Raw genomic sequence first — 26,869 nt, forward strand, 5'->3', positions numbered from 1 at the left:
AATTTTGGGAGACAAATTGTTATCTAATTTTTATAAAAATTATAAAAATAAATGAGTGAGCAATTATTTATTTTATTAAAAACAAAATATTTGACATATTTTATGTTTTTTTTAAATATATAAAACTTGCGTTAATTTTTAAGTTTTTATTTAAAATTAAATATTTTGGATAAAATGGTGCTTCATGCAAATTTAGTTGTTTGTTTACCAGGTTTTGACTTTTAGTTTAAATTTTTAATAATATAATTTTAAATTAAAATAATTGTATGATAGGATATAAATTGATAGAATATTTCTCAATACAATTAAATGACATATCCACTTTTTCATTCGTAATCCACTTATTTTTTAATTTTTATATTTTGGAAAATAATTATATATATTAATTTAATTTTAATTTTTTAATTTATAATTTTTTTTAAACCATTTGAGTTAGAGTAATTAGATATGTCAATTTTAATATAAAATTATTTATTATATAATGATTATTTTTAGTAATATATTTTTAATTAATAATTAATTATACTAACTTCTAAATTATGGTGTGCAGGAAAAGGAATACCTTAGTCGGGACGGACACACTAATTGAATTATTTATGGTGTGTTTGTTTGGGGATTTGGATTTTGAATTGAGATTTGAACGGTAAAAGTTTTGAATTTGAATAGTTATATGACGTGATATAAATAGGTGTTGATGTAATGTTTTGAATGTAAAATTGATTTTTAGCATAATATAAAAAATAAAAAATAGATATTTAATTTGATATTTGCAGAAAAAAAAAATAAATAGTGGATTGAAAATCCAATCCCCAAACAAACAAACCCTTAATGTTTTTTTTTTTTTGTTTTTCGTTATTTATCTTGAAATGAAAACTTAAAAGTAATACAATATAATTTGCTATTAGGTCCTTTTAACTTTTACTGATTTCTTAAAAACCCCCCGTAATTGGAACGCACAGTGGACGAAGAACCCTAGTTAAACCTCACGCCTTCTTCATTCACATCTGCCATAGCCGGTCGATTGCAGAGCTCTAGTCATTGGATAATTGAGGATGGGGAAACTGGGGAAGAAGGCGAGGAAGTTCGCGAAGAAGCAACTTCCCTCCGTGCTGAGGCGGCAACGGAAAAACAAGGCTGTATTCAAGAAGAGAGCTTCAAGTAATTGATTTAGCTTGACTGTTCTTTAGAGTTGTTTTTCGAGTAATATATATGTCTATTTAGATTTTCTTCTCTGTTTTATTGCATTTTAACTGCTTTCTATGCGAGAGGATTGCCGTGAACTTCGTTTTGTAGTTATATGCATCGTTTGATTGTTGGGATTTCCTGAAATGCGATGGTGTTTTTGAATGCCTCAATATATAGTTTTTGTATGAATAGTAGAAGTTATGAGGTTGTGAATTTTGGGAGTGTTTACTGCTTCGACTGTTGATGGAGAGTTTTTTCTCTTCTCATTCTGACCAAGAGGTGAGTGTCTGTGCAATAATTTTATTTATTTATTTTAATGCAGGAGGTGGAAAAAATGACATCGAAGAAGAGCACATGGATAATCCAACAAGCCAGTTCAATGGAAGGTAAAGACGGTGAATTAAATGTGGTTGTCGGCGACATTTGTAAATCTGAATTGATAATGCTTATATATAAATTTTGAAAAACTAACTATTCAAATTGAAGGTGAGTTTGATTTGGTAGATTGGTGCTGAATTGGTTCTAAAATGTTTATACCCCCTCTCTCTACTGCTCTTACTGTAAATATATTTGGATGAAATTGCTATATGGTATATTTCGGATTTCTAATTCTTCCATTCCTAATTTGCTACCGAAATGGATGTGTAATTCATAACTGAAACCAGTACACGAGAGTAACAAAAGTGAGCTTGAAATTGGTAATACTGAATTCATAATTCTTAAAACAAATTTGTTCTCTAATTTTTGAATTCGTATGATTTGAAATACCAACTAAGTATTGATTTTGGTTGCTTGAAGTTTTTGTTTTTGGTTACATGTCTTTTGCATTATCATGTTGTTTCGACATATATCATTAGAAAATATTCCATGGGTGTCTTGGTCTTTTTATTATTTATTTATTTATTTATTTTTCTATTGCATTCTGGACTTTTGAAATGCACCAAATGATTTCATCTACTGGACATAATAGCATATCTTTATTTTTATTCAGTTTCACCGAATTTGAGGGCATTGAGAATGTTTCTCTTGGTTCGATCTTCACTGAAAATGACAAGGATGAGATTGCAGATACATCTGACAGTGATGGTTATCTTTCAGAGGTTTGATGCTCTATTCCACTAGATGTTAACCGCTCACCAATGTTATGCTATCTTCCTGGCAATTGACTGTGTAAATCATTCATATAGGATCCAAGCTGCCCTTGTGCCACAGGAAGCGAAACTGATAACACCTTTGGAGGTCACCATCTCTATTGAGTATTCTAAACTGTTAAAAGACCGAACATTTTCATGACCAAGATTTAATTTCTAATTTTTTTTCAACTTATTTTGTATGATTACTTGTTAGGTTATGATCGCTAAACATAATTATATTTCAGCAGGTGAAAGTTTTACCAACGAATATTCAGACCTGAATAAGAAGATTCATGCTGACCTTGTAATTCAAACCAAGAAATTGGATAAGCTGAGGAAAAAGGTGATTCCCTGTTTTGTAATATGTTTAATTAGTTTGTCACTGCATCATATTACATGTTTAGAATTTGATGAATATCATGCATGGATTATACCTACCCGTGCATGAAATGATTATAAAAGTGGATGAAACCATGACCTTTCAAGTGTGATACATGCCCATCTGTTGTTTTGATAAACATGAAATACTATGGTATGCTCCCTTTTAAATTTACATTTGGAATGTTTATACTTGATTTATTGTATATATGGGAAGAAATTAAATCCATCCTCTTGACAAATAATTGCATCTAGGTACCAGATATATGAAAATTGCCAGTAGCAGTGAAGCAGCCTTCATTCTGTTCGGTTGCAAAGTGAAACTAATAAGCCTCCTTTTTTTTTTTTTTAATTTTTTTTAATTTTTTAATTTGATTCATGTCTCGGTGTTTCATTCTGTGGATTTCTGCCTGACGTATTGCCTGTGGATAAAATACTATTTATTTGTGCATACTGAGTTATCCTCCCTCTTCTCCCCATATTCCTATTCTAAGCCTGTGGTTTGGAAACTTATGTGTTGTGGTCAAATTTTGGACCACTATCAGATGAAATTAATTCATTTGGCATATGTATGATTTTGTTGAATCATACATTATTATAAGATTTTATATCATTTGGAAAATTTCTTTGGGAATTTCAGGATCCAGACTTCAGTAAGTTCTTAGAAAGCTACAACAATAGTGCTGAAAATTTTCAGGATGAAGATGAGGTATTAAGTCTCATATTACTAGTACCTTTTTTTTTTAAAAAAAAATTATATATATATATGCCTTTATGCTGCACAAACCAAAAATAATTGCTCTGTTCATACATAACAGTACTCAGATGAAGATAACTTGAGCGGCCAAGGGGAACAAGGGGACGATGGTGTAGCAAAAGAGAAGAAACCCTTGACAACTGGCATCATCAACACATGGTGTAATATGGTCAGGGAAGACCATAGCCGGCCAGCTCTCATTAGTTTACTGAATGCTTACCGGGCAGCTTGTCACTACGGAGCGGACTCAATTGGCCATAGGATTGAGAACAGAGAAGCCTTTTGCAACATTATGTTCTTCACACTTTCTAACGCAGATGATGCATTTCGAGGTCAATTGCAGATATCATCTTTGAACTGCACAAAGGAGATGTTACCTGAACTGAAGAAGAACTCAAAATGGAAAGAATTGAAACCATTAGTGAAGTCATATGTGAGAAGTACATTGTTCCTCTTGAATCAGGTCACGGATACAGACATTTTGGCGTTTGCCATGACTAGGCTCAGAGCGTCATTGATATTCTTTGCTGCGTTTCCAGCAGTAACCCAGCGATTGATTAAGGTAATATTGAATGTTCTGGCGGTTGATTTAGAGATTTAGTAGTTACCTTGGCTGAAGCTCTCATATGTATTCTTGATGTTTCCACTTTAAGCAAAATCGCACTATTATACCCATGAAAAGTATTTTATATGTATTTTAGTAGCAAAATGAAGTAATTAACCAAGCTTTAACAAATTTATTCCTGTACTTTTAGGGCTGTTAATATTGACAGAAAGTAGTTTTATGAGACCATTAAATGGATTGTCTCACACAATAATCTTACTTTGTTTTTGATGATTCTGAAACTATAGGATTCTGATTATATATAAAATATTGTCTATTAGCACTTCATGTGGGACTAGATGTTTATTTTAACCTCCTGCCTTTCTAGGTTTTACAACTTCTTCCAATGCTTATATTTTTTGTCAGGCCACTGTACATTTGTGGGCAACAGGGGAAGGAACTTTATCATCAGCTTCTTATCGTGTAATACGGGATATTGCTTCCATATTTGGTTCAAGTTACTTTGATACCTGCCTATCAAACACTTTAGCAGCCTTTATTTCCAGGTCTAGCGTGACAGAAATTGCAGACACCCAACATCTGCAGTTTTTGAGGGATTGCACTCTTGACCTGTGCTCTTTGAATTTACAAAAATCATCTCTAAAGGCTGTAGCTTCCATAACTCAACTTGCAAAGATACTGAGCTGGGGCTTGCAAACAAAGAAGAAGGTATTCTTTACAATGGTTGAAGAAATGAATTGGACCATGTTCTACTCGTTTTTCCGAAAAGAGTTGCATTATGTTTTGGTTGTTGAACTGTTATTCCTACTAAATTTTCATTTACCTGTTGATGTTTGAAGTTCTTGATAATTAATAAGCTGATGTTTTTTGGGGACAGGAGGCTCTTACGAAGATTTGCAACTGGGAGTTTGTTAACTGCATTGACCTATGGGTTATGTTTGTATCAGCCAACATATCCGACTATGATGATCTGCAATCTTTGGTCTTTATGATGATTAAGCTTATAAATGGTGTGGCTTACATGTTTCCTGGTCCGAGATATTTCCCTCTTAGACTCAAGTGCATTCAGTGGCTTAATCGTCTTTCCGGTGCCAGTGGAAAATTTATTCCTCTTGCTTCGTTAGTGCTGGATATTTTGGAATATAAATATGCCAAGGATGGAAGAAAGGTCCAAAATAAATTCAATGTCGCATCCGTACTGAAGGTTACGACACTAACTACACCCTCTTCTCTTATATGAAATCTTGTTCGCTGAAGGATGTGAATACAAATAATTTATGTTGTATATCTTCACTTCAGGCTGTAGTTGCCATTTTTCAAAGAAATCTTTAATGTGCAAAATATTTTTAGAGGAAACAATGTTTATACATGACATGGAGTGTATTAATAGTTCTTGAACTCTTGGCAAGCTTAGCGAGTGGTTAATTAAAATTGTTGTTGCTTTTCTGATTACGATAAATGTTACGATTCCTCTGACCTTATTATGACCAATTTATCCATGCAGTTGCCAAAACAATATTTAAAATCAAGAAGCTTCCAGGATGAATGCTTTCATTCTGCTGCTGAGCAGTTCTCGTTTCACTTTGCACAGTGGAGCTACCATATATCCTTCCCAGATCTTGCTACCATTCCACTACTTCATTTGAGAAAGATTCATGAGGCCACGACTGTTGAAATCCTTCGGCGTATGTTGAAGCGCTTGATTGATCAGGTACTGAAATTTATTTAAAAAATAATTATTGAGATACTAATTTTTACTTGGAGACATAGTTGTCAATAGCGCGCTATAGCGACGCGATAGCAGCGTAGCGGAAAGGCACTCTGCTGCTACTATCGCTCTGCAATTTTGCGTTTATGCAATAGCGGTGTAGCCGCATGTAGTGGCACTCCGCTACATTACGCTATACCGTTATTGTAGCTTATTGGATTATTTTTTAACACGTAAATAATTGAAATCTAATTTTAACTTATAAAATGTATTTTTTAAATTATAATATAAACAAAAACACATTTATCTTACATCTTAACTAAACTTTTAGATTCGTTCCAAGAAAAGAAACAAATTAGAAAGTTAAAAGTTGCAAGATTTGGTTTATATGAAGTATAATCAAAATTTGTTAGATCATTATGGTAGCAATGATGTGATTGGTTCTATTGTTTTGAATGATTCCAATGAGTAGTTAATTAAAAAAGTTGATAATTGCGGAGGATATGTTAGTCTTGGACAATGGTAATTTAACTAGGGGAGTTGTTGTTGATGCTAATAGGTCTGCTATCTACACTAAGATACAAACATCAATACATCATTGAGAAAGAAAGCTATAGCTACTTCTAGCTCTAAAAAATGAAATGATATTATATATGGTGATAAACATACAATTGAATAAATGGATGAGAATGAAGAAGATGAGGAACAATAGACAGAGAAAATTAATTAAGCATGAGGATGATGAAAATGAGAAAGAAAGTTTTTTTTATCAGATTTTGAATTTGATTAGCTTTGATATATATCTATCACACAATAGTGATCTAATTGTTTTTGCTTATATAACTATATAGTTATGATCATATATATATATTTTGACATTTTATTAGTTTGAGTGATAGTTATGAGATTAATTTATATGTTTTTTTTTAATGTATTTTTGTTATAATTTAATAATTTATATATATTCTTATATTTTTAAATAGCAGTCATGCCACTATGCGTATCCTGTTATAACATTTTAGATGTTGACCGCTATGCACCGCTATCCGTGATTGATAACTATGCCTGGAGACTGTTTGCAAACTTTTAAAAATACGTGTTTTTGCTTACATAAAAAGATTGTTTGGAGGATGCTTGTGATTTCTCACATTTTCTTAATGGCTCAAACAAAATAGTTTCTAGGTGAAATGACGATATAGAATATTTTTTATTTGGATAATATAATTGTAGCAAAATAATTTATTTCAGGTAAATGAACGCCTCACTTAAAAGATTAAACTGTTAGAGATACGCATATCGTATAATTTATTTATTTATTTACAAACGGGAGTCAACTAACAATTTTTATAGAATTACAGCTCAAGTATTTTGTTATATACAACTAACTATTAACCAACATTTTCTTTTAAAATACTATTTGCAGATGTCTCGAGTAGCTATTCTGATTCTATTGCAAATAGTGCAATTGTCTAAGGGTGTTTAACAAACAAGCTTGATGCACCTCGACAGTTAGGTCAAAAAGAATATGACTTGACTGACCTTGGAAAAAAAATGCTTATGAAACCTTGATATGTTATCTAAACTTCAAATAAATTATCCGCGTATAATTATACTGTATTATTATTATCACTGCTTATGTTTTTTGTAACTTCAGGTGGAGCAGAATGTGAAGTTTGTGCAGGAAAGAAGAGACGAGGTATCCTTTTCCCCTCACGATCAACAATCGGCTGATTCTTTTCTTCAGGTTTGCGTCTACTGGAATCCAACTGTTTTGTGCTTTTGGATTATGTGATATACAATCTGATCTGTTATTGTGGCTAAATATGTGCACAGCTTGAGAAGTCCAGCCTCAATAAACCATTCACTCAATATTACCGAAGTGTTCTGGAAAGGGCTGCTGAAAGGAACTTGAATAAATGTGGAAATACGAGGTATGCTCTCTTCTGACATTACCTGCTCGATCTTTTCATTTTTAACCTACGGTTTGGTTTGATGATATATTGTTTAATCGTCTCGTATTGCTCGTTTTAGATTTAGGATATTCCCTCCCTTTATCTCCTAAAAAAAAGCATATTTGAATTTATGGATATTGGATAGCAATGGCTTAGGATATTAGATTTAGATTTAGGACATTGCCTCCGTCTCAGTCGCCATCTTTTATTCGCACCACGATTTGAGGTTCTATATATAGATAGTAGAGTTATATGACAAACTTTTTTATTTTTTTTTTTAAATTTGATCTGACGTATTTTTAAATTATTAATTTGGGTATATAAATAGTCCTCCTTCGTCCGCATTTAAGGGTTACATTTATCGTATATTAATTTGATTAACGTATTTTTAAATTATTGTACTTAACATTAAAAATATAAGATATAATTTTTTGTACAAATGTCATTATATTAGTATTATAAAACACTAACATAAGTATTTTGTCATTTTCCTTTAATTTGTACTACGTTTTGATATAGTAATTAATATTACGTAAACGTAAATATGACTCTTAGAGCCTGACGGACGTAGTAATTGATTTTCTATTATATTTCTCTTAATTGAATTATCTATTTTATCTAACAGAACAATCAATTTTCACTTTCCAAATTAATTATCTCTCTCTTTTTTTTTTTTTATTATTCTACTTGCGGTTATCATTTTTCTACAATTCTATTATATGTACCAAACTTATGCTACCTTTCTCTCGGGTTTTAGGTTGGCATTTAATTTATCTTTTATTTTTTCAATTTTTTTCAGAAACATTCAATTAACTACTTTATACTCAGATTCTCTGACCCCAAAACATTCCTAGATTGCAGATGAACACTCATTTATATTTCACTTCATTACGGCATATATATTAGTTTAGATACGCCGTTTCTACTGACATGCTTTAGTATTTGTCGCACTCCATATTTGCCGTTGCTACCATTGCGCTTCCTTACTATTTTCTTTATCATTTTATACGACTCTAGCTTTCTATAACGAACCCTTTTGTTTCTGGAACCATATATTGCTGCAGTTCACAAGAGCATAAAATTTTGAAGAGAAAGAAAGCTAAGGCGGAAGGCGAAAAGGTAGCTGTCGATCAATCTGACGCTAAAGAAGATCGACCAACTAATGCAGAGATGAAACCACAGAAAAGAAGAAAGAAAGAGTCGAATACTATCGGTAAGATTATGGCTCTACAGGTAAAATAAATTCGTGATATCATAAGTAAAAAAAAAAAAAAAAAAAAGAAAAAAAAAACTAAGAAAGATTTTATTTGAAGTTAAATTTAAAATTTTTGGTAAGTTGATGCCAATTTCCTCTTTGAAGATTAGAGGCATTTTCAAGTTGGCATATATATATATGCAAACCTGAATTTGATTGAATTATATAAGTAGACCTCTTATGGGTTTTTTTTTTTACTTTTATTTTTATTTTTTTTTTTTTAAAATTGTGTTTTGTGTTGAATATTAAAATTTGGTTATTGTATTTTATATGTTGTTCAACAATTTGAGATTTTTATTTATTTATTTATTATTCAGGTTTTATTTTTCAATCAAAAATATACCCCTTTGGGATTCTATTAATTAGTGAAATTTAACATGGTATTTTTGTTCTTGTAAGTATAAATAAAATGGATATGTATATATATATTTTAAAAAATTAAGAGTATTTTAATATTTATATATGAATTATTTTTATTATAATATGAAAGAGATTTTTAATTTATTGAGCTGGGATAGAGAGTACTAATTATTTTATGAAATATTAGATAACTTATATATATTTTGTTAATTTTGTCCATTATGTGTTTTTTAGTCATTCTAGATTCTACTATTTAATACAAATGCCTCTATTTAATTGCATATTTATCATTATATTATTACTTTTGACAATTATTTTTAATATACTATTTTTAACTACTTATTACAATTAAAAAATATATATTTTTTTCATTTTGCAATTGTATACTTATTTATCTGTGCAAATAAAAGTGAATAATAATTTAAATTTTGTATAAAATATAATTGTATACATTAATTAATGCATGATATAAGGAATATTAAATTATTATTTAAATACAAATTGAACATATAGTTCGAAAGATTTTTGTTGTTCAATATTTATTAAAATTTATCCTATCCTAGTTTCATTCATCATCTTTACTATGAGGTGGTGTTTAATTAATATTGTATTTTAATAGTAAGTGATGCATGTTTTATGTGTAAGTAATATTTTTTCCACATGTTTTAATTTAACATAATGATTTTGACTTAAATCAATATAAGTGTCAGCTTATTAAACCAAAAAAATAATAAAAATGAATATTTTGTGTTTAGATGATATAAAAAAGGTTAAATTGTATAAAATTCACTTGTATTTCACGAAATTGCGTCAAATTTCATCGTGGTTTATCTCGGTGGTCCTTATTTAATGTGATTTTACATATTTTAATGTAGATGGAAGGTTGTTATAGTTTGTACGTGATTTTACATATTTTTTTACATGACACAATTTAAATATAACTATATAATAATTAATTAAAAAGAATGTAATAATGAAGATGTCAAATGAGAAATCAAAGATGATGAGCTGAGATGTCTTTGGAAGAGTGTCTATTATGACTTCTTATGTGTGTTTGGTACGGAAAAGAGAATTCAAAGGAAAATTGGGGATTGATTCTGTTTGTTAAAAACAATAATAATAATAATAATAAAATATTTGAAAATTATAATAGAAAATATTAAATGTATAAAATATTCTCTCCGCCTTAATGGATACATTTACTTTTTACGTTATTGTACTTAACATAAAAAAATATTATTATATTTGTATAATTTTTTTTTTTACAAATATAATTCTATTAGTATTATGAGAATGAAAGTATATTTGCAATTATTTTTTTCATTTGTACTACGTTTTGATACAATAATTAATATTAAAAAATCAACACGTAAAAAGTAAATGAAACTATTAGATACGAACAGATGTAGTAATTAATAACAAATAATAAATCAAAAAATATTTTAACAAATAAGTGTGTATATTTAGTTAGTAATTATTTTATTTTATTTTGATTTTGATCTTGATTTTGATTTTTTTCGTTTAAACAGTGGTTTAAATATAATAGTATTTTATAAAGTAAAATAATTTTTATTATAAAAAAATTTAAATAATAAAAAAAAAAAAAAAAATTATAAAGTAAACAAAATCTATTTCTTTAAAAATTTATAAAAGTGAAGTAAAAAAAGAGAAGAATTTAAAATCATTGTACTTTCAAATGATCGGATCTTGCATTTTCATGTATATAATAAAAAAAATAATTTAATTTTCAACTGTCAATTTTTCGTGTAAACTAAATAAAAAAACGCTATTATTTTCATTTCTCTATACTCATTTTCTTTATACCAAACAATCTGTTATTTCTTTCTTTATTAGGGATACCATTGATAAAATTCGTGAATATATATATACTAACGGTTCGGTTTCTGTATCAACAAGGTCAAATTAGTGTAATATTATCTAAATCAAATTAGATATAATATATATTTTGAGAATATATGATTTCAATACAATACTACATATTTAATTCATAAATTGCATATTATATATTTTTTATACGACATAATATTGTATTGTATATATATATATATATATGCATTATTCATTTTTCTGACAAGGTCATATCAATACCATGTTACAATATAAACATACTGCTTATATTAAGATCAATACTACCCCTCATGTCCCAATTCAAAGTACTATTTTCTATTTTAATAAAAGTAATCATACACCAATATTAAAATATCCTTAATTTTTACCTAAATTACAAATATATCATTACAAATACAATTACTTTTTAGATAAAGTCAAAGGATAAAAATATTAAAACTTTTTATACACTTTCACTGACTAATAGAATACTATTATTTCTTAATTTACTATAAAATTCCAAAGAACTCCTTTCAACTGGGACGGAAGAAGTATATATTTTGTGTAAAATATAGTCATTTTTACTTTATTAGTAATACCTTGTATCATTTACATCTTAATAATTTACACAACATATGTTTTTAAATGATCACTTGCTAATTAGAAATAATTGATACCCCTCTCTCTCTCTCTCTATATATATATATATATGTATATTTCAGTCAAAATATAGCAACTATTGGCTATTGCTGAATTGATAATTCTCATGAAAAAAAAAAAGAAAAAAAAAGCAAAGAACAAACTCGTATACCTAATGTATATGAAAAGACAAAAATGCCCTAATGATCATCTTATTGAAGCTACAAGCATTGTGTTTGGATTTTGGTTTGCTCCACAACTAAGCACTCTTATGAATCCCCACACCCTTGACCCTCTTTTGCTCCACCCATCGCCACCGCCGTCGCCGGATTCCGATGCCGACGAGTGGTGGCGGCGGCGGCTCCGCCGGTTCTTGAAATCCCTGAGGTCCACCTTAGTTGAAAACCGAGAGATTCCAAACAGTAACAAGTACCATCGACCTTTCCCCGACGATGAAGTGGACAAAACCGGCATTTCGCGAACTATGAAATCCCCCCGCTTCTCGGCATTGTATCTTTCATCGTGTTTTAGAGTGGCGCTCGTCGTTTCGACCCTTTTTTCCCCGCCAAACACGCGCCAAATCGAGAATAAGTCCCAACTCCAACCAAAGAATCTTTTCTTGATCTTGATCTTGGTGGGGTGGTGGTTGTCATGGTTAGAACTGTTTGAGGGCTTTGAGGATATGAGTTTGCCACAAAATACGATGTTTTCGGGCACGACGAGGGGCTCGGGGGCGAGATCTTGGGTAAAGAACTCAAAGTAGTCTTCTTGATCATGATCTTGCTCTTGATCTTGATGATGATCAATTTGATTGTTGCCATACAATGGAAGATCACATAGAGAAATGGTTTCATCTGATGAATGATTTGAATTTGAATCTTCCATATCTTCTATGGAGTAAAGGGCTTCTTCTTCTTCAAACATACTTTGTGTAATGTAATGGAAGAGAAAGAATTAATCAAGAATGAGCCCTATAACAATTTGGTTTCATATTATATATATATATATATATTGGTGGGGTGGGGTGGGGTGGGGGTTGTACGAGAATAGTGGGAATAAAGTAGGAAGAATGTTGATTCTTGTTTGGTTTTTAGTGGTATTTCTAGAAGGGTAGGCTCTATAGGACATATGTATGACCATTTTTTTTGGGCATAATTAATTCTTATACCAATCTAGATTCTGATTAATTATATATATATTAATTACTTTTATTATATAGTAATTTTTATTTCCCAATTTTTTTCTTATAACTATATATGTTATTATATTCTTAAACTTAAAATAAAAATAAAAATAAAAATCATCAAGTAAAACATCTCTAATTTTTTATTAATTTAAATGCGTTAGAATGATCCATTTCAATGATTTTGTATTTTTTTTTTATTTTTTACCTATTTTAAATTCAAATGAACAATAGTACGATTTTTAATAAAAATATATTATTTATTCTTACAAAATATGATATAAAAAATATTATTTAAATAAACATTCAAATAAACGCTTTGTTTCAATTTTATATGAACAAACCTTTTGAAACAACCTTACTAATTCTCATAGATACCATTGAAGTTACAATAATCTAACAACTATATATATATATATATATATATATATGTATTTAAAAAAAACAACTACCATATCAAAAAATAAAAAATAAAAAATACTATACATATTTGCTGTCCATGAATTTTGATTTTATTTATATATTTGTGTTTGTTTTGATTTTGATTTGAAAGAATATTTTTTATATGAGGTATAAAAAATGTGTAAACAATACTAAAAAATAATAAATATGTATAGTATATTAATTTTTTTGAAAAAATATATTAAAAAAGTTTTTGGATGAAAAAACAAATAAGCTTTTGAATAAAATCTTTCAATTGGTAAATTCATAATTGGCTTTTGACATAGTTACCCTTCAAAGGGGTTTTCATTTTCCACTTGAGACACTTCAAGGTTTAAATTTGACTGCTAATTTAAAATTTAATATAAACCATAATTTGATGTAATACTTATCTCTCCCACCATAGTTGACACTATTTTTATTTTTTTATGTTCCGTAACAATTGATACTTTTTTATTTTTAGTAAAAATTATTAAAAAAAAATATATTTAACAAATATTAATCAACTTAATTAACTATATAATATACAACATCATAAATGGACGTATGATCTACTCAAAACCCTTTTATTTCTACATCTCTCCTCAAAAAATAAATATTTATATTTATATTTAAAACTACACATTTTTTATAAAATTGATTTATGTTAATATAAATAAACAAAAATATTTTTTTATTTACTTGTATTATAGAATATTTTATTTTCTATAAAATGATATCCATATTGCCTATATTTTTTAATTGCTATATAATTTTTAAATATTTAAACATATATTTTAATTTTTTTAATCATATATATTAAATTTACTTTAAAACTATAAATATTACTCCCTCCGTCCCACATACGTACACTGTAGACAGGTATTTTAGGAGGGGTGTAATTAGTAGATAATAAAAAATGTATTAGCGAAAATAATTATCCTATAATATAAATAATTATAAATTAAGATTAAGATAACTAATTAGTTTAATTAAAATTTTTTAAAAAAATAAAATTTAAACTATAATTAAGATTAAGATAACTAATTAGTTTAATTAAATTTTTTTAAAAAATAAAATTAAAAAGTTTAAAATGAGATTAAAGTGTATAATTATTTTCCCAAAAAGAAAAGTGACATGGTATGTGGGACGGACAAAAACGACAACGTGGACATGGTATGTGGGATGGAGGGAGTATTAATTATAGAAAAAATAATATAATAATATCATAACTAATTATTATTAACTAATTAAATATCTTCACCTTAAATACTGTGTTCCTAATTAAATGGTTCAATTCCGGTGGAACGGATAGAGTATTTTATAAAAAAATTACTTTATTAAAAAATATAAAAATCAAATAATAATTATTATTTTTATTTTTATTTTTTAAACACTCATGAAAAACACAGTCAATCATGTTTCTAGATTATCTTATAGAAGTATAACTATATTAATATATGATCAATATATTTTTCAATCTAGAATTGCACTTATTTTTCTAGCTATAACAATGACTTGTCATAAATATTGATTTAAAATTTATAATATTAGCCTTGAGTCAAAATTTTTGAAGAAATATTCTTTCCAAATAAAAATAATTAAATTTTATAATCAACTTTTTTAAAACTTTTTTTAAAAATTAAACTAATGAGTTATTTTAATTTCAATTTATAAATTTTTATACGGTAAGATAATTATTTTTATTAATATTTTTTAATTATTTACTAATTATATTTATTCTAAATTTTTGTATCTATAGTAATCCGAATATGCAATATGAGACTGGAAGAGTAAAATTTAGGTAGTGAATGAAAATATAAAAGAAAATTTATTTGAAAATTAAAAATTTAAATTTTTATAGAGTAAAATAAAAAATTCAAAGGGTAAACTGTTTTTTTAGTCCCGTAATTGGACCCCTTTATCATTTTAGTCCCGTAAGTAGAGTTTATCGCAAACTAGTCCCATAAGTGAAAATTTTTTGCTATTTTAGTCCTCCGGCGCCGGAGACGCTCGCGTGGCTCGCCGGAGGTGACGTGTCCGCCAGGTGTCCCGCCAGGTCAGCGATACCTGGCAGACACGTGAATTTATTTTTTTTCCATTTTTTTAATTATTTTTTAATTAATTTTAAATTAGACCAAATAAAAAATACAAATAAAATTAAAAATAAATTTAAAATAAGTTTTAAAAAAAAATTAAAAAATGAAAAAAATATGAAAAAAAAATAAAAAAAAATCCACGTGTAAAAAATAAAAAAAAATCCACGTGCTGACACCTGGCGGACACGTGGATTTTTTTTTATTTTTTTTTCATTTTCCATGTCAGCGACACCTGGCGGACACATCACCTCCGGCGAGCCACGCGGACGTCTCCGGCGCCGGAGGACTAAAATAGCAAAAAAATTTCACTTATGGGACTAGTTTGTGACATGCTCCACTTACGGGACTAAAATGATAAAGGGACTAAAAAAATAGTTTACCCAAATTCAAATGGAAGCAACATAAAAGACAACTCATTATTGTTTATTTAAATAATATATATACATATATATAAATCATGAAAGGATATTTTTTAAAAGTATACTCCTTAACTACTTTATATATAAAAATTTAGGTAAAATATATATTAAGTAATTAAAAAATATATTAGTAAAAATAAGTATTATACAATAAAAATAATTATAAATTATGATTTAAATAATTAATTAATTTAATTAAAATTAAAAAAATTATATTTATGAAATTTAAAATGTAATTAGAATATATAATTATATTTTTAAAAAAATAAATAAAATTTGTCAAACTTAGACAAATAACAAATATAAATAATTTATGTGAAAATAAAAAATAGTATTAATCAATAAAAAAATGTGTAATTTTTTAATTTCATAATTGTCCCTCTTGTCATTGTCTAGCACGAGAAACTATCTAAGGATGCGTTTGTTTGGAGGTTTGAATTTTGAGTTTGAATTTGAATAGTAAAAATTTTAAATTAAAATATTTGTATGATGCGACATAAATAGGTGTTGATTTGATGTTTTGAATGTAAAATTGATTTTTAGAATAATATAGAAAATGAAAAATAGATGTTTGATTTGATATTTTTGAAGAAAATTTTTTTGGATGAATAGTGAATTTTTTGCAAAATTCCTCGAACAAACACACCCTTAATAGTTTCATAATTTTTTTTATCACTTTTAGTTTTATGGTGTAGGATAATAAATTATTCTTTTAATTGGCTGTCTCAAAATAGTCCAAAGATGCTTGTGTGGCACGTCATCTTTGAGTTACATCAGTGTCATTTGACGGACACGTATACAAGTTTTATTTTTTATTTTTTATTTTTTAAAAATTAGAATTGTTATTTTATTTTCAGAAATAAAATTATAGAAAAGATTTTTAAATATTTATATTTGAACTAAAATTAATACATTTTAGTTATATTAGGATTATTATTGAATTTTCTTATTTTAACTATATTAACGGCTATAGGTTCATTTTCGACCAAAAAATAGAAGAGTATAATTGTAGGCGTGTAGTTTCCGGTTAGCTGCCATATCACTTCATTGAGACTGAGGGAGGTGTATTCAATTAGGATTTTAATGGATTTGTTTGGATTTTGAAAAGTCCGTAGACTTGAGTGGATTTATAAATTCTATAGAATCTATGAATTTAATTGATTTTGTTTATTGATTTATATGGATTTTGATAGATTTGATTGGATTATTTATTGGTTTATCTAAACTTCATTATACTTTATAAATTTGTAAATTAAATATTTTTTTTATCGATTTATATAATTTCAAATATATAGTACAGTTGTATGTATATAAAAAAATTACAAATATTTAACAAAAATATTAAAAGTACATTAGTTCTCAAAAAAATATATTTATTATTATTCTCACTTTTATTTTATTTTAATAATAATTTTATTTTTAAATTTATATTTTTTTTATAATATTATTTTGATTGAATTTATTATATTACATATATTCAGCGTAATTAATTTTTATTTTATAACAATCTATTTAATTGTTATTATTATTATTTATATGATTTTTTTATAAAAAATATATTTAAAATCACATTAAAATTACAATCTTTATTAATTAAAATTAAAATAAAATAATTAAAAAGGAATACACATAAACTAACATTGCCAAATATAATCGGTGATTTTTGAACTGACGGAACTGAAATCGAAATAAAAAATATAAATTAAAATTATGAAAAATTTAATTTTAATTTGATATTTTCAAACATTAAAACTTATAATTTTAATTTGAACTATTTGAACAAATTTATTTGTTATTATATATATTTTTAATATTATTTTAAATATATAAAATTTTAAAATATTTTAAATTTTATATTAAACATTTAAAAATTTTCTTATAATTATTATAATAAAATAATAAATACATATAAAATAATATATAGTTATTAATGCATTAAATAAAATTATATATTTTTTGAATATTATTTTAAATATATAAAATTTTAAAATTTTGTAATTTTATATTAAACATTTAAATTTTCTTATCTAATTGATATTATTATAATAAAATAATAAATACATATAAAATAATAGATAGTTATTAATGCTATAAATAAAATTATATGTACTTTTTTATTAATTTTGAGAATATATTGAAATCTCACTTCATAATAAGAGATTCTATAAAGTGTAATTTGTTAATAATTTTATTAAAAAATTAAATAAAATTTATGGATTTTTAAAGTTCATGGATTATTTAATACACTAAAAATTTAATAGATTTTTAAAAATCTGAATTGAATACACTAAAATTTTAAAAATATAATAAAATCCAATAAAATTCATATTGAATGCAGTCCCAATAATTCATTAAAAATGTTTATAATGATGCCTAGATTGAAATTCTTTATAATTTGATGATTTTTTTTTTTATATTAAAATTAAATTAAAATTGATAAATTTTGATTATATTGATACCAAAAGGAATTTTATTTTATTTTATTTTATTTTATTTTATTTTTTATTTTTTTTTTTTTTTCATTTATGTTTGTACAGTAGTTTGGGTTTTGTTCAGAAACGTGTTTGCTTTCGTCGTTCTCAGAGGTTGAGCGGGCGGTGGAATTCGCAACTGCAAATGGAAAATCGGAGCTCGAACCCTAACGTGGTGGAGGTAAATCACCTCCCCGAAGCCGATTCATTGCCGGATGGGTTTGTAGAGTCACCTTCGGCTGAGAAATTGGTGGAACCGAGGCCCGATTATAAGCAGGAGGAGGAATTAGCGGAGCCGGATTCACGGCCCGGAGTTGCGATTGAAGAGAAGGATTCCTCGATTGAGAATGCGACTGGTAGAACTGGACCGACGCCTGGCCGGAATGTCGAGGCAGGAGCGCCTGGTGAAGGTCCGGCTGAAGATAAGCGTGCGTTTTCTTGCCCTTCTTTAGATGAATATATACGTTGTTGTGGCTTTAATGGATTCTGTGAATGGTTTTGATGGATTGTTTCCATGGCTATTAAACATTTTGTTTATCAATCGCACCAAACTGTTGGATTAGCTATGATTGTACTGTACTGGCTACAGAGTGTTGTACTTTTTGTGGTTGTGTCATTGCTTGTATAGGCATATAGAGTTATGGATTGATGTGTACTTATCTTTGTTATTTTGCATTTCATGTTTTTAAAATTGGAATGACCGAAGTGTTTGGACTTGCTTAGGGGCTTTTGGAGTTTTCTATTTTGTTAATCAAATGCATATTGAGAAGAAGTTTTCAAAGAAATCCCAATAGTTTGGAGTAGTTGTTATGTGAATTGTTTATGTGAAGGAGAGGTTGTGGATTTTATTTGACTCTAATGTTTGTTGCTGCTTTAAAAGCTCTGGGCCAGAAATGATCCTCAATATGAGTCGAAACCAACAGGTTCTAGCAAGGATGATTCTGGATTAGTTAGGGGTTAGGCTGAGGCAGGATATCTTAGTTTGGGTGTTTAGAAAGAGAGAAGGAAAAACTAGGTAAGGAATAATAGTTTGTTTTGGAGTTTGATGGAAGGAAAAGAGAAAATATTTTGGAAGGAGATTTTCTAGATAAAGATCATCCTTCCAATGTAGGGAGGAAACAATACCGAGAATCCCTTTTTTTCATCAAAACACTAAAATGAAGGAAAGTAAAGATTTATTCCTTTTTTCCTCTTTTTGCATCTATATTCCTCCATCCATCTGAGTCAAGATCATAAAAGAAAAAAACAGAGAGTTTTTAGTAAAAGCACAATGGCTTATGAAGTAACTTTAAATGGCGTTGGAGATGTCTTTTATTTATTATTTGTTATGTGATCTACCTCCATGCTCACTCAATAGTTGTTTCCTCTCCTTTCAGTTATTATGATTTGATCAGTTAATTCAATATAACAAGTGGTCTGCTGGCGAAAGTAGCAGAGCCCATTATTGATGTATCAACTTGGAATTTGTTGTACACTTAAAGCCAAGAAATTTCATTTACACACTAAATCCTTCAAGTAGGCTGTCATGTATATATATATATATATATATATAGATAGATAGATAGATAGATAGATAGATAGATTAGATGTGTGTATGTGTGTCCAATTATCCATTGTTCCATAAACATGCACTTATATATCGGTGACATCTTAAATTTGGATGGGACTCTTCATTATATAGCATGTGGAACTCTATGAGTATGAATGTAGGATTGATTATAAACTAAACTATGTTTATTTATCTTTTAGTGAATGTTATGTGTTATTCAAGCTTTCTATAGCTTTCATATGTCCCAATGTCCTGATGATTATGGTGATATCTTGCTGAACAAGCATAATAATTATTCAGAGTTATGTCTTATCTTTGAATGCAGTTCATTGTGATCCTTCTAAAGCTCCTGAGCTTATTATTCAGAACTTCCAAGTTAGGCAGATGATAATTGTTTCTGAGCTGGAGGTCTTATGTGTCCTTTTTTACGGGATTATAGCTTTTTTTACCTTGTTTTCATAGTTTTGATGATTTTCATGCTACCTTACTACTTTTCAGCTGCCGAAGGTGTTGAGCTGTGCACAGCTGCCTTGGAGGAGATTTCTGAGTCTGGAGGTGCTGAAAACATTAAAAAAGTATGCAGCAATCGATCTTGAAAAGCACTATATATTGAGCTTCATATGATGCCTTCCTCCATTTTTGTAAATTAATTATTTTAAATGGTCTTTATATTATTTAGACTGTTCCTGCTGTTGTTTCCCTAGTTTTCTTTACTTTATCAAGCCTTGTCAACAGACATTTAAATATGTCAAGGTAGCACACAAATTTTTCTATGTTAAATCTTTAATTGTTGGTTGCTTGTTTAATACTTTTTACCAGGAAACCGCTGAAGTGAAGCGTAAAAATGTAAAGCGCACCTTCAAATCAGAGAAAGAGTTTTTGGAGTTCACCTTGAAATATCAGCAAGTTGTTGCTGAAAGAGATTCAGGTAATGATTATTTTCAGCGGGTTATCTATAAACCTAGTCTAGTTTTATTTTCTTTTACTAATGTTTATAGATCCGATAGCTGATTTTTATTTTATCATTGTGTGAACTGTTAAGAAGTTAACTGTTTTATGCTTTGAACACATTTTATGACAATATTATGTGCTTAAGAACATCTAATACATATGTGATCCACTGATCCAAAGCCACATATTTGTTTATCTATTCCAATTTCATATATGTCAGGGAAATTTGCGGAAGTGAGAATGTCTTACTGTACTACTACAATCAAAACCATGGTTGAGTTATTGGTGAAACATCATTATTCTAATTAATGATGACTTCTTAAAGAAAAGGATCCCACTATTATAATGTATGCACAGGGGCATGTGAGTGATCATAGGTGTATGCTGTCAAATTAATATGGTTGCAGAATAAAATGAAACTCTGGTACTGCATATTGGTGATTAACTAAACCTAGAGTGTTTTATGTCCCTTTGAGTCAAGAGCCTCTCATTTTTTTGATGGTTGACATTCGGATTAGCGGTTTTTATAAAATTTGAGTATTTTAAGTCGTCTGTCTTTGCAATTTGAATAACTGTAGGCAGATATTAAATAGTCGTAAATGCAAACTAATTGTAGAAACCAAAAAAGGAAAGAACGGTTTTAACGGTTGTTGTTGTCCAATATTTATACATGTAATTCTCTAGAACATTTTTTTGTTTTTCAAACGCTCACGCAGATGTATGTAAGTAGTGTGACTAACTAGTATACCCATATAGATGTACAGTAGATTCTGTTACAAATGTATTATGCATATATAAATTTTCGACTGTGATCATTTTGGTTTGTAAGAGTTGAGCTACTGCATACACTCATAGAAGTTATAAAACTTGACAGTGCATAATTTGCATTAGTTTCAGCAATGTATTGAAAGGAAGAAATTTTATATACCACTGATATCACATACAAGCATTATTATGCTGACCTCTTTTGTCTCTGTTTTTTTTTTTTTGGTTATTGCAGCCATTGCTGTTAGAGATAAACTTGAGTCATTGTCCCGGGAGTTGCAACGACAAAATAAATTGTTAATGGTAGTAACTTTGGCTTGTTCTGATCATCTGCTTCAGCTTATATGCTTTCTCTAACATGTTGGAATAAATCCACTTACAGCCTAATTATTAATTGAGTACTCAGTGTGCTTTTCTTTATATCTTTTGATGCATCAAGGTTGTTATTCTTATCTTAAGTATGCATGTATTATCAGATGTCTTATATTACCCACAACTTCTGTCAAATTAGAATGCTTTCATCTGATTGTTAACGCTGAATATGTTATAGTTAATGCGGTAGTATAAGTATTAGAGATGAAGATGTAACTGACTACCTTCGAGTAGCTTTATAACTCCATATACTGAAGTTTGCCTTGAGCCTTGCATTAACTTGCATCTCCAATCGCATCTACCTTGTTCCTTAAAATTGTTAATTTATTTTTAGTTGAGTGTTGGATCTTTTTTCTGGCTGACAGTACATCCTCCTAATATTTAGTTCTTTGTTTATCCCAGGATGAATGCAAAAGGGTGTCAACCGAGGGGCAAAATTTGAGATTAGATCTGTCTAACAAGTTTCAGGATGCAATCAAGGTTTTTTAGTTTTCTATTATCTAGTATCTTCTAGAGTTAAACTTGGTCTTGTGTGTTTTGTGGTTATGAATTGTTGGTACCATTTTCTTAGAAATCTTTATCATGTTAGATTCAATGGATTTCCTATTGAAACTCGAAAAGGTGATTGATCAAATGCTAATTGAGTAATGCATGCTTTATTAATTGGTTATATCTCACATTTTAGAGATAGGTTCAACAGAGTAATATGTTTAGGGATTGGCTTTTGTTTCTAGTGGCAGGGCAAGGGGGCTTTCCTCTGGCCTAATTTGAAGAGCCCAAACCATCCGAACAACATAAGCTTCATGTTTATTTTTCACTTGAGTTTATATGAGATAAACCTCGGAAATAATTCACTGATCTGTGCCTTAGTATTACACCCCCCCCCCCCCCCCCCCGGCGGATTTGTTTAAGAGTATGGTGTTCATATCTTCACTGATCTTTGTAGGCCTTTTTCGTATTCGTAATTGGCTATATCAATTTCCTTCATTGGATCGTGGTGCACTTCATTTTTTTATCTCGGTCACTTTGGCTGTATTTACTTTGGATGGGATAGGGGAAAATGGATTATTTTGAAGGATTCTGTATCCCATTGTTTGGGGGTAAACGCCTAAATTTATGTTTATTTAATGCATATCTATTTGGTCATGCTCATTTCTTTGTTGAAAAGAACATGTGATTTGCGCAGAGATACAAGTAATCCAGTAACTGGTTTAAATTTGTGTGATCGTAATAGATTGTAGATTTATGGTCTGAATGATTTTCTCTGTGTTCTACGTTGCAGTTTCATTGGTTTAAAATGATATACTACTATATTGAACTATGCCTCAAAGATTTTTGAACCTCACTCAATGGGTGACAGAGAGAGAGTATATTTGGATGAATGAATGCTATAATTCGAATGTAGCTATATATTGCAAAATTTTTTATCCTTGTAACTCTAATGAAGAAACATCTTTCCCCAAAGTTTTGCGGTTTATTTATTAAAGGGTTTTGTATTTAAAATGGTATTCCATTGCGTAGTACATTTTCTTCCCCCTTTTATTCATATATCCACTTTTCTATTGTAGGAAGTGAGCAATAAGCTGGACGAGCAAAAGAATGAATGTATATCTCAGCTAAAAGAGAATGAGATGTAAGATCAAAATTTCAGGATTATATCGGCTCCATGGTTTCATTAAGAGCATAAAGCAGAATGTGATTTGTCTTATTGGTTTTAACAATTCGGATTATGGAAAAATTCCCAAAACATTATCAAGAGTGCCGTATATTCATCAGCAGTTTCTGGCCCATGTTGCACATTTCTGTTTTGGGTTGGTTATTTACCCTTCTGTCGACCGATGTTGTCATTTCAAACTTACTTGTAAAACTTATTAACTTCAGGTTAAAGACCAAGTTGAAACAGCTCGTTGATCAATACACTCTTTCTGAGCAGCAGCATGCACAGGAGGTAGGTAGATGGCTCCACTCTCCTAACTCATAATTTTGTCTTATCCGAACACATCTATCTGCTGTAGTTGATACGTACCTTGATTGAATTCCTGTCCTTTTCTTGTAGCTGAAACAAAAGACACTCGAACTTCAGCTTGCTGATTTGAAGTTCCAACAACAAGAAGAGAAACTGAAGCACGAACAGTCTCAGATGAAATTGTATGCCGAACAAGTAGCACAACTTTTAGCAACTGAGAAGAATTTGAGATTGCAGTTAACAGCTGATGGTGAAAAATTCCAACAATTCCAGGTTTGCATTAGCTTTTTGTAATATCTTAATATCATTTAACCACAGCAAAACAATTTACACATATCTTCTAATTGTACATAAGATTGTTCTCTATTCTCGTATGGCAATGAACTCTCTATCATCTATATTTCATTTGTGACCTGTTTTCGGAGGCGGCTGGTTTATATTTGTTCTGAGTAAATCAATTGGTAAATCTGCAAACTTAGGATGTGTTTGGTTGGGGGTTTTGATTTTGGGTGTGGTTTTTTATTAGTATACATTTTGAATTTGAATAGTTGTCTATGTGATATAAATATGTTTTTAATGTAAAATTGATTTTAATATAATATAAAAAATGAAAAATAGGAATTTATTTTAATGTTTTATTACATCTCCCGCCATCTAAATTTATTTTCACTTATTTTTTTTTTTTTGTCATCTAAATTTATTTTCCTTTTTTTTTTAAGTAAAAATATAATTTTTTCTACTTTTTCTTTACCCAAAAAGTAATTTTTAATTTTATCTATTTTTATTAAAATCGTGCCGGTCAAATGAGCACACAATTGGATGACGGAGGGGTATATATATACTTTAATCTGTTAATGATGTGCAGAACTACCATGATTATCTTCTATAAGTAACACACTGATGATTATTGATTCTCGCGAGTTATTTATAGGTGAATTAGTTCTCTATGTACTTTTCAGTTGCTTTCTCTTCATCTAATGCCGTTCATTTCCCAGGAGGCTCTGTTGAAAAGCAACGAGGTTTTCGAAACTTTCAAACAAGAAATCGAAAAGGTACATAGTTATGCATCTTATATTACAGAATTTTTCTGCTTCATCAGTATTTTGTTTCATTTATTAACCAAAATGTCGTCTGTATGCCTGTGTATTATAACCAGATGGCGAAATCAATAAAGGAACTCAAAAAGGAAAATGCCTCCTTGAAAAGCAAATCGGAAAAATCAGATGTTACCCTCATAGAACTCGCTGACGAGGTTCGCCATGTATTAATAATCTTTTTTTCATTTTTAACGCCAAAGTAGGACAGTAAAACAAACAAACAGTTCGCGAACTCGACTTGATTCGGCTCGTTTGAGTTTGTTTGGAGCTCATTCGTTAAGTTAAATGAGTCCAACACAAACATAAGTTTTGGCTCGTTATGTTCACGAACGAGCTCGAGCTTGCTCGCCAACGTTTGACAATATTTATTAAATAATTAAATTAATATTTTTATATATAATATGTATAAATATTATATTTAATTCTATTTTATTTAAATTTATAATACTCTCTCTGTCCCAGTAAATATTCATTTGCTTTTTAAACGTAGTTTTAAAAATATTAGTATTATAGTGGGATATAGTAGGGATAAAACAGAAATGACTAAAATAACTTTATTAGTATATGTGATATAAAGGTAATGACATTTGTGTAATATATTGTAAGTTGTAAGGGTATTTGTAATGTTAGGTAGATAGTACAATTACTTAAAAAAAAGAAATAGATACTTTGTCATGGGACGAATTAAAATGGAAAAATGAATACTTTGTTATGGGTCGGAGACGGAGGGAGTATAAAATTATAATTATTATTAATTGAATTTTATTTATTTTTTTAAAAAAAATTAAATAAAAGTCTCTTAACGAACGAATACTAGCTGAGTTCGAGTTCTTACGAGCCGAACTCAAACATGACCAGCTCGGCTCAGTTCGACTCGTTTACGGCCCTACGCCAAAGTTCGTATTGTAAATTGCAATTCAGTGGCTTAAATACATTCGCTCCTCTATCTTCGATTCAACTGATACTTGAAATTACGTAAAATGTCCTGTGGTGCAGCGCGAACGATTGAAGAAGCAGCTGGAGAAAACTAAAAACCAGAAGGGAAAACTCGAGGCATTGTGCCGGTCACTGCAAGCAGAGAGGAAGTCGAATTCTGTTGGAAGCAATAGCTCCGAATCTGTCCCACCCGTTTAAGGAGGTACTGTAATGGATCATCATTATTACATACATTTTGTGGTTGATGTTTGGTTGCTTTTATGGCCTGCTGAGGTTGTCCGGTGGACACGAGATCCATCTACACGTATGTATATTGCGTTGCGTAGATGTAGGAGGATGGATTCATTCACGGTGATTGTTCGATGTGGCTCTCGTTTCCCAGTTCGATTATTTCAGGTTTGTTTGTTTGGATGTATTTGGATTTGTCGATGAAGTTGACATGAATATATTTGAATTATCTGGATCTGGAAATGTTTTAGAATTTAAATCGATTGATTGCATGTAGAACTTACATAAATAGGCGTGATTTGAAAATTCTATCTCGGAAAAATCGTGCTTGGGCTTAAAAAAAAAAAAAGGTTCCTGAAAATTGGGCCGTGCTTGGCGGGTCTGATTTATTAAAATTAATGTTTATATATATATATATAATAACTGAAAAAATAATGACAAAAATTGAAGTGACTTGATATGGTAAGTTCTTGATTTATTTGAATTTGATCGTAGGTTTAATTTCCACTTACACTATTTGAGTCACACTTTTATTAGATTAAATAAAATTTTAGAAACGAAAAAAAATAAAATAAAATAAAAATAAAACTGGGCCGGCGGTCCACTGTTCGAATTGTCATACCTAATTTTATG

The 26,869-nt window shown here is 29.0% G+C and overlaps 3 protein-coding genes across 4 annotated transcripts; 2 read left to right on the plus strand and 1 right to left on the minus strand.

Annotated features, from left to right (window-relative positions):
- Window positions 1-944: 944 nt before the first annotated feature.
- Window positions 945-9,249, plus strand: LOC127243955 (protein REBELOTE). Of its 2 annotated transcripts, none has more exons than XM_051264210.1 (13): window positions 945-1,158; window positions 1,508-1,571; window positions 2,177-2,285; window positions 2,373-2,424; window positions 2,564-2,661; window positions 3,337-3,405; window positions 3,515-4,015; window positions 4,424-4,726; window positions 4,896-5,222; window positions 5,523-5,729; window positions 7,381-7,470; window positions 7,560-7,657; window positions 8,743-9,249. In XM_051264210.1, exons 1-13 carry the CDS (start codon window positions 1,053-1,055, stop codon window positions 8,918-8,920), a joined length of 2,202 nt encoding a protein of 733 aa, XP_051120167.1. In that variant the 5' UTR covers window positions 945-1,052; the 3' UTR covers window positions 8,921-9,249. The 2 variants fall into 2 exon arrangements, with proteins under 2 accessions (XP_051120167.1, XP_051120168.1); XM_051264211.1 differs by having other exon boundaries at window positions 946-1,158; window positions 2,567-2,661.
- Window positions 9,250-11,987: 2,738 nt separating this feature from the next.
- Window positions 11,988-12,665, minus strand: LOC127243745 (uncharacterized). The gene has a single exon (XM_051263910.1). It carries the CDS (start codon window positions 12,663-12,665, stop codon window positions 11,988-11,990), a length of 678 nt encoding a protein of 225 aa, XP_051119867.1.
- A 5,781-nt stretch (window positions 12,666-18,446) lies between these two features.
- On the plus strand, window positions 18,447-26,471 carry LOC127243942 (uncharacterized). Its single transcript, XM_051264188.1, has 11 exons — window positions 18,447-18,800; window positions 20,420-20,496; window positions 20,741-20,849; window positions 21,873-21,940; window positions 22,412-22,489; window positions 23,578-23,642; window positions 23,891-23,957; window positions 24,066-24,248; window positions 24,971-25,027; window positions 25,132-25,227; window positions 26,069-26,471. The coding sequence occupies exons 1-11, from the start codon at window positions 18,518-18,520 to the stop codon at window positions 26,204-26,206; spliced, it is 1,221 nt and encodes a 406-aa protein (XP_051120145.1). The 5' UTR covers window positions 18,447-18,517; the 3' UTR covers window positions 26,207-26,471.
- The last annotated feature ends 398 nt before the right edge of the window (window positions 26,472-26,869 follow it).

Source organism: Andrographis paniculata, unplaced genomic scaffold (assembly GCF_009805555.1).
Source record: "Andrographis paniculata isolate CXL003 unplaced genomic scaffold, ASM980555v1 Contig98END, whole genome shotgun sequence".
Lineage (NCBI taxonomy): Eukaryota > Viridiplantae > Streptophyta > Magnoliopsida > Lamiales > Acanthaceae > Andrographis > Andrographis paniculata.